General features: G+C 54.7%; 1 protein-coding gene across 1 annotated transcript; it reads right to left on the bottom strand.

Moving 5' to 3' along the window:
- Positions 1 to 3,431: 3,431 nt before the first annotated feature.
- Positions 3,432 to 7,832, bottom strand: LOC138808222 (follistatin-related protein 4-like). The gene is made up of 3 exons (XM_069994214.1): positions 7,701 to 7,832; positions 6,396 to 6,505; positions 3,432 to 4,767 (listed from the first exon to the last, which is right to left on the bottom strand). Exons 1-3 carry the CDS (start codon positions 7,830 to 7,832, stop codon positions 4,062 to 4,064), a joined length of 948 nt encoding a protein of 315 aa, XP_069850315.1. The 3' UTR covers positions 3,432 to 4,061.
- Positions 7,833 to 8,574: the final 742 nt, after the last annotated feature.

Consider the following 8,574-nt stretch of genomic DNA (forward strand, 5'->3'; position numbering starts at 1 on the left):
AAGCTAAGACCATGCTTTCTCATCTCTGGGTATTTGCTGACGAGTTGAGGCCCAAGTCAAATCCCCAAGCAACTGGGCAGGTAGCGTGGTGTTGACACAAGCAGGACTCGGTGGCCGCCATCAGGTACTTTGGCCATCTGACCCCACCCTGAGGAAGGGCACGGGGTCATGTCTCCGTGAATATCTGAAACATCTCTGCTTTACCATCTCTTTGGCTGTGGAGAGAAATCAAGGCAGTTAACTTCCTTGAATGGAACAGCTCTGTCTACATTGTCCAGTCTGGGAGCCAATCACAGAGTCCGGTCCACTAAGTGATGACTTACGTAAATCCCAAAGCAAGAAGACACTGTGTATGGGAAAAGGCCACAGGGAACTCGGCGTGTGTATGTGTGTGGGGGCTGGGGGCAGGTGTCATGGAGTCACTCATGATCAAGAGGACTGAGACACCAGAAGAGAATAGGAAAAGAATTAAGATGGAGATGGAGGGCAATTTGGGGGCTCAGGCCTCCCCCCTAAGAGGTTGAACTATCATGTGTTCTCTGGTCTGGGATTCTGGTCAGTGTGAGGCTATATCTTGCTGGGTTCTGATTGGTTGAGAGTGGGACTGTAGATCCTGGGGGTGGGGCTGGGGTGTGGACTTCGGTGTGGTCGCTGTAGTCACCTTCCTCCATCTGTTTGGCCTCCTGGCCTGGGGACAGCCTTGGGTGGGGGTGATGCCAGGGAGGAGAATGCGAGGTAGATCAGTGGATACACAGAGACAGGGAGCCGTGGCTTGCACCTGGACGGGGTGTGGAGAAGAGTTTGCGAGAGGGCTGAGCGTCTGTGGAAGTAGAAATGAAACACATGGAAAATGAAATCGATACTTTTAGCCCCTTGTAGAAAAATATATCCAGAATGAATCTGTTTGTTTTTTTTTTTCTTTTTGCTTTTTCTCTTTACATCTCAGTTCTGAAATCTCCTTCAGTTCACAGGTTACTGGTCAATAGAAACCAAGAATGTGGGCTATGTATGACAAAGCCAATTCCTGGCTGTTTGAAATGAAAGAGAAAACCACACTGTTCTAAGCAGGCTGCTCTCTTGCTTCTATTCAGGCTTGCGAGCTGTCTCCCAAGGCTTTTCTCTGGGAGTCTTTTGCTGTACAGAGGAGGAGGTGGATCAGAAGGTGCTTGGGTGCCCTTCTCCAGAATGGCGCCATCGAACCTGTCTCTAGATCAAAGGATGTAGATAGAGCAAGGCGTTAGTCACTGACCCCAGCAAAGGCTTTGCAGGCTGCTTCCATGCTTCCTTCAGGGGCTGGGGGAAGGTAGCCTCAGCCTGGGTCAGCATCAGGTTCAGCTGGATGGCTCAGCATTAGCCATTCAGGGATAGCCAGGGGAGCTTTTGGATCCATGTGGGTTCATGGTGGGGGGTCTATCCGTTCTTTTTTTTCTTCTTTTTCGTATCGGGGTTTACACTCAGGGCCTGGGTGCTGTGTCCCTCAGCTTCCTGTCAAGGTTGGTTCTCTACCACTTGAGCCACTCCACTTCTGGCTTGAGAGGCTCAAGGACTTTTCTGCGGGGGCTGGCTTTGAACCACGTGATCCTCAGATCCTAGGCTCCTGAGTAGCTAGGATGACAGCCGTGAGCCCCAGATGCCCAGTGGGTTCTGCTCACTTGTACAGAATGAAAATGAAGCTCTCCATTTGAAATGACCTCACAGGTACAGCGTGTGTGTGTGTGTGTGTTTTCCTAGAGAAAAAGCGTTGAGTATTTTGTGAAATCAATTACATGTCAAAACTCACTGCTAGTTTCTGAAGGTAGCTTTCTGTAATTTAGCAATTTTCTTGGTAAATCACTAACTCACACTGTTAGCTGTTAATCTGTGTGTGTGCCATAGGAGACCCAAGTGTCTTGGTGCTATCTCTTTCTCCGTCTTCTGGTGCTGAAGTGGGGGGTGGGAAGATCGGGTGGGGGAATTGTCCTCCTATCTTCTGAGTGATCTGTTGGTTTCACGGCTTAAAAAAAAATCACCTCCATGCTTTGCCCTGACTTTGCACACTAGGCCTCAGGCCTGCCATTTCGAGCGTGTGGCCTGGGCGTTGGGGAAATGGCTCCGTTTTGAGACTCGGAGACGACTCTTCTGCCCGAGGCTGACATTTACTGAAAGGAACAGTTCATGGACACTAGAGAATTTTAGTGATGAATGTGGGAATTTGGAAGCAAATAGGTTAATTGATTCATAAAAGAAAGCGGTAAGATGGATTCCTGCTATTTCAGCTTTTATGAAAGGGAACATTAGCTGTTTTTTTTTTCTTTGTGTCAGTACTGGAGCAGGAACTCAGTATCTTGCATTCTTGCTTGGCTATTTTCTTTTTTTCCGTCAAGGCTGGCACTGTACCACTTCAGCCACACCTCTACTTGTAGCTTTTTGATAGTTAATGGGAGATAAGAATCTCATGGACTTTCCTGTTCTGGCTGGCTTCAAATTGTGATCCTCAGATCTCAGCCTCCAGAGTAGCTAGGATTACAGGCGTGAGCTACCAGTGCCCAGGTTTTTTTTTTTTTGTTGTTTGTTTTTTAAATCTAGGGAAGTGGCATAGAGTCCCTGTTTTCACCATCAGCGGTCGTGGTGCAGGTGAAGGGGGTATTTGGGATTTGTCACTTATGTCTACCTCAGGGACAATAATTGTGAAAGTCTGGAAGCAGGGACCACTGACATGCGTGAGGGACATGTGTTTAGGGGCCTTTTTTTTTTTTGGTCCTGGTTCTGGGGGCTTGAGCTCTAGGCCTGGCTGATGTTTTATGCTCAAGGCCGGTGCTCTACCACTTGGGCCACAGCTGTACTTCTGGCTTTTTGGTGGTTCGAGACAAGAGTCTCATAGCATTTCCTGCCTAGGCTGGCTTTGAACCACGATCCTCCCATTTCAGCCTCCTGAGCAGCATGGATTTCAGACGTGAGCCACTTGGTGCTCAGGTCTTCACAGGGCTGCCCACCTGAGATGCTCCATTTTGTGTGTGTGTGCATGCGCACACGCGCGCTCGTGTAAGGGCTCTGGGAGGAGGCGTGGCTGAGCACCTGGGAAGAAAAGCCACCTCAGGAGCAATGGATGAGCAGCACTTTGAACCTCAAGGTTTGAGCCGGAGGATGCCTCCATTTTGCCTGGCAAGGCTGGTCTGCTCTGAATCCAGGGTACTTAACTAATGAGGTGAGAAGCTGGCCCTCAGGGCTTGGGTTCGAGTCCTCACTGATAAGGCAGCCTGAAGCCATGTTTTGGGGGCAGCGGGGATTTACAATGACACAGAAGAGAATCACTGTTCTTTCTGGCTGTGGAGTGGGAGGTGTGGCTTTCCTCCCTCCCTCCCTCCCTCTCTCCCTCCCTCCCGAGACTCGGCCTAAAGCAAGCAGGGAAGGCTGGGCCCTCAGAAGAGTATCTTTCTGCTTACTAGCATCTGCAATTATAAAAAATTAGTTTTTAATCAAAAACTTTCCAAAATAAAGAATGATTTTTTTCCCCTCCTGTTCCCTCCCCCCAGACTCTCCCCTCCCCCCCCCCAAACCAAGGGTGTAGATAAGTCTCATTGGCTCAGCTTGTACCAAAATTGGATGGGAAAGGAAAGCACAGCAGAAGCCTGGAAGGAGCAAGTGTGGTGGAGCGGGGGGGGGGGGGGGGGGGGGGTGTTGGGGGGTGGGCAGCTCAGCCCCGGCTTCTGGGTGTGTCTTCTCCGGGGCACAGGAACAGGCCAAGCCTGGAAAGCAGGAAGGCTCGCTGGGTGGCGGGGCTGTGGCCCAGCTGGGCACAGAAACCATGGGTTTCTCGTCGTAGCTCAAGGCGGTGAATCATACTTTCTAATGAAGAACAAAAATCACAAAACACCCTCCCCCCCACATCCCCGATCTTGCTAGCAGCCGCAGGCCTTATATGCTAGAAGACTTGGCCAGGAGACCGGTGCTGCACCGCAAAGCGAATACAGGTGTGGCAATGTACAGGGGCACCTGCTTCGGGGTGTGTGTGGTGTCTCAGGATGAGGAGGTGCCGTGGGGGGGGAGCAGGGTGGGCTCCGGGGCTCTGGCCTGGGCTTCCTTCATACCTCGCCCACCCACACCACGGTGGCCCCCCGCTTTATGTCCGACACCTCACACCGCAGTGTGTTTTGTCTCCCGTTGATCAGGAAGAGTGACTCGCGGGCTGGCAGGAGGAGGTACTGTCCGAAGAGCCCGCTGTCCCTCAGGACCCTGCGGGGTCCTCCCCAGGACTGGCCCGGCTCGGGGGGCGACCCCTTCAAGTCCTTCAGCACCCCCATCTTCCCGGTGGACAGCTCCAGGAACAGCAGGCCGGGCTCTGTGTCGAGGGCGGCGTACGCGTTGTACTGGTGGCCGTGGGTGAAGGAGTGCTGGAACGCCACGTCCGAGACGCCCGCGTGGATCTGCAGCTCGCGCAGGGTCCGGATCTCGCCCCGCGTGCTCACCTCCTGCACGTGCAGCCGGGGGCTGTGCGGGGTGCTGCTCACGACGAATCGCCCGTCGGGGGACACGTGAGGGGTGCCCGTGACACCCCGGTTAGGGCCTAGCACCGCGTCAGTGACGCTGTCCATGACCAGCTGGGCCGCTGTGGCCGCCATGGCCGCGTCCCGCTGGCACTGGATGAAGAAGTAGCCGCCCAGGTGGGTGTGCGCCATGGCCTGGGGCACGCAGCCGTGCTGCCGCAGGCCGATGGTCTTGATTGGCATCAGTGTCTCCAGATCCACTTTGTGGACTGCGGGGTCGGATTTATTGAAGATGAAGCCAAACCTGGGAATGGAGGGTGGGGAGGGGGGAAGAATTGGGGGGTCAGAGAGCCAGAGGCTTCCCCCCCCCAGGGGTAGGGAGGGAGGGCTGGCGTTTGTCTGAAATGACCGCATCCTTACCCCTCCCCTCTCCCTTTATCACGGGTCTCTTGTTTATTTCGGTGGTATGCGGGGTGGGGGACTAGACTCAGGGTCTCCTGTTTAGTAGGCAGGTGCTTAACCACTTGAGCCAAGCCTCCAGCCTCGGCAACCTAGGAAGAGCGACCATTCTGCAGGAATGGCTTAAGTAAGTTATGCGGGTCAGCCCAAGTTGGGTGACGGAACAATGGTTCCGGGCTTAGCCTCTGTCATGCACTCCTCTTCACAAGTGCGTCTGTGTATGTGCGCACACGCTGGTATTGGGGCTTGAACTGGGGAGAGGGGGAGGTTCCACATTCTTGCTCTGTTTTCTCTTCTGGTTGAGATGCTCTACCATTTGAGCTATGCCTACATTTCTTTTTTTTTTCTTTTTTTTTTTTTTTGGGCCCGGTCGTGGGGCCTGAACTCTGGGCCTGGGCGCTGTCCCTCAGCTCTTCAGCTCAAGGCTAGCGCTCTACCACTTGAGACACAGAGCCACTTCCGGCTTTTTTCTTATGTGGTGCTGAGGATTCGAACCCAGGGCCTCAAGCATGCAAGGCAAGTGCTCTACCACTGAGCCACCTTCCCAGCCCTCTTTTTTCTTTTTGTCTGGGCCTGGGCGCTGTCCGTCAGCTCTTCAGCTCAAGGTGAGCGCTCTACCACTTGATCCACAGCGCCACTTCCAGCTTTCTGGTGGTTTACTGGAGATAAGAGTCTCATGAACTTTCCCGCCCAGGCTGGCTTTGAACCGCAATCCTCAGATCTGAGCCTCCTGAGTAGCTAGGATTACAGGTGTGAGTCTGGCTATGCCTCCAGGCTGGCACTGAACCTGATTCTCAGATCTGGGGTCTCCTGCGCAGCTAGGATTACAGTCAGCTGTGAGCCACTGGTGCTCTGGGCAGAAGTGTTTTTGAACGAGGGTAAAAGGCTTTAGTCTCAGCTCTCCTAGCCTGTGGCAGCGGGGCTGGGGCCTGTGGGGTGAGTGTGGACTTAAGGCCAAGAGGAAACACAGGAGATCTGCGTCTCAGCTGGTTCGTGGACTAGCGGATGAGTCCGAATTGGACAGTAACGATTCAGTTGAGCAAATCTGTGCCTGTGGCATCATTCGAAATGGAGACCCAAGTGTCCTGGCACTTCCGTCCAAGGGGGCAGAACTTGCTGGGTGCCAAAGGCTCATGCCTGGCACTGCAGGAGGCTGAGATGTGAGGATCACAGTTCGAAGCCAGCCCAAGCAGAGAAGCGTTTGAGACTCTAATGAATCACTGAAAAGCCAGAAGCGGAGGAGTGTTAAGAGTGTCAGCCTTGAGCGCTCTGGGACAGAGCCCAGGCCCCGAGTGTAAGCCCCGTACGAGCATGCACACACGTTACAGGACGCGCAGACACTCGCTCCTTTTCTTCTCTGTTGTGTTCACGCTGAGGATGAGTCCCTGGCATCACCAGTGGCATTAGCTCCAACACAGTTGCTAAGCTGTGGGGTCCACGCTCTGGCCCCATCCCATTCCCACCCCCCCTTACCTGATGTGGTTGATGATGAGGTTTGTGGGAGGGATGAAGAAGTCGTCCACCCCGGCAAAGGGCGTGCGGATGAGGTGCTGGCCCTGGCCAGTGCTGGCTTCTGTGATCACCTAGAACACAGAGCGGGATCTCGTGTGACCGGCCTGCCAGGAGAGCCTGGAGTCCCGAGGCCTACACCTGCTTGCTCAGGGCTAGACCTGGGGGAGGGGGAGGGGGTGCTAAACCAACTCGGGAGAGGTAGGAGGGACATGGGAGTCTGGGCAGGAATGTTGGAGGCAGGTGCCCATCTTTCCTGAAATGGGGGGGAAGGGATGGGGGGGGAAAGACCCCAGACACTCTCCTCCTTGGTCCAGGCCACCATGAAGGCAGACTGGGGGTCCTGAGAGGGCCTCCCAGACCAGAACCATGCTTCAATTTGTTCAGAGACCACCCCCCCACCCTTGCTCCTACCAGGGAACCCCACCTTCTCGATCTGTCCTGGCCAGCCTTGGTGTAGATTGCCATTACAGTGCAGTGCGGGGCGGGGCGGGGAGGAGGAGGGAGGCTGCGGATGCCAGGCGGGGACTCGCTGGGAACGGTAAAGGCTCGGGCTGCTTGTGTTGTGTTTTTGGGTAGTGACAGATCGTGGCTGCCTCAGTTTCCCTAGGGTGATGTTTCCTGCCCTGTGGGATTGGGCAGGAGGTGACCAGATCCGTTCCTTGGTGTGCGAACCCTGCTGGTTCAGAGCCAGGTGGTGACAGTGGCCAGGGGACCCCTCCGAGGCCCCTCTGCCTCCCCCGCATGCGCCTTAGCCTCCAAGTTCTAAGGCCGCTGTCCACACCTTCCACCACACAGGAGGAGCTGGCCCCTTCTAAGGCAAATGGAGGGTCTCCCTCAGTCCTTTTTCTTTTTGGATCTTGCTGATCTGAAGCTCACAATCCTCTCAAAGGTTAGGATTACAGGTGTGCACAACCATGCCCAGCCGGCTAGTGGCTGTGGTACAGAAGAGAGGGATCCAAGCTGGCGGCCGGGCCTGTACAGTTTTTGCTGGGGTTCTTAATGCCTGCTGCCTTTCAGGATGGGGATGGCCTCTGGCTGTCCCTTTCTGGACAGGACAGGCAGCAGGTGGCCAGCCTGTGGTTGGAGCGGGAGTTTCTCTCCCTTACTGTCCCTCTGGGGGTCAGGGTGTTGTGATTTCGTTCTGAAGTTGCACTGGGCTCATTTTCCTGTTTAAAAAAAACACACCCAAAGAAACAGCCCATTGAGAACTCTCATGGCGAGTTGATGGAAGAAAAGCTGCCCTGGGAGCGGGGATTAAGGAAATACCCGCATGAAGAAACAGGATTCTTGCGAGTCCAGGGCGAATGCCGGGCCAGTTCCAAGGTGGCGTGCGGTCACTGCTTGATTCAGGCCTGTCGTTTTAGCGTGGAATAGAGATGGGAAATTACAGGCTGTCATCGCTCAGTGTCGTTTCAGGCTTCGCAGCCTGACGGCCTATTCCTCAAAGAAGCAGGGCCGTGGGACCCTTGTTTCTTGGAGTCCCGATTTCATTCTTGGCCTGCTTCTTGTGTCCTAGCACACGGCTAGGCCCGCAGAAGGCTGGGACGTCTTCCTTAGAAGGGTGATGGCCAGTTGAGAAGGGAAGCCAGGGGTCCAGGGGGCTAAAAGCTGGGAACCCTAGCAAGAGAGTTCGGGGGAGCACTCAAGGGGAGGCCAGAGGTTCAAACCCTGCCTGCTGGGAGTCTGGGCATGAGCCTCACTGGTAGACACACCCCGGGCAGAGTTGACCCCATGTCCTAAAGATGGCTAGTTAGAAACAATACTGGGATTGAATAAAAAGGTTTTGTCAGCCGGGTGCTGGTGGCGCACAGCTGTAATCCCAGCTACTCGGGAGGAGATCTGAGGGCCAGGAAAGTCCGTGGGATTCTTATTTCCAAAGTTAGAAGTGGCGCTGCGGCTCATGTGGTAGAGTGGCTAGCCTTGAGCCAAGGAAGGGCAGGGACAGAGCCCAGGCCCCGCGTTCCAGCCCCAGGGCTGGAGGAGCAAACAAAGCTTTGCGCCATGAGCCGTGCAGGAAGGGAAATCTTTGTCTATGCGGATCGTGGCCGCTGGGTGGATGCGGAGACGCTCTTCTTTGCGCTGCTTCATTCCAGCCCTCTGCGCACACGCTCTCACTGCCCCTCGCGAAGGGGACGTTCTT

The sequence above is a fragment of the Dipodomys merriami genome, unplaced genomic scaffold (assembly GCF_024711535.1).
Source record: "Dipodomys merriami isolate MVZ:Mamm:240054 unplaced genomic scaffold, mDipMer1.0.p SCAF_447, whole genome shotgun sequence".
In the NCBI taxonomy this organism is placed as follows: Eukaryota; Metazoa; Chordata; class Mammalia; order Rodentia; family Heteromyidae; genus Dipodomys; species Dipodomys merriami.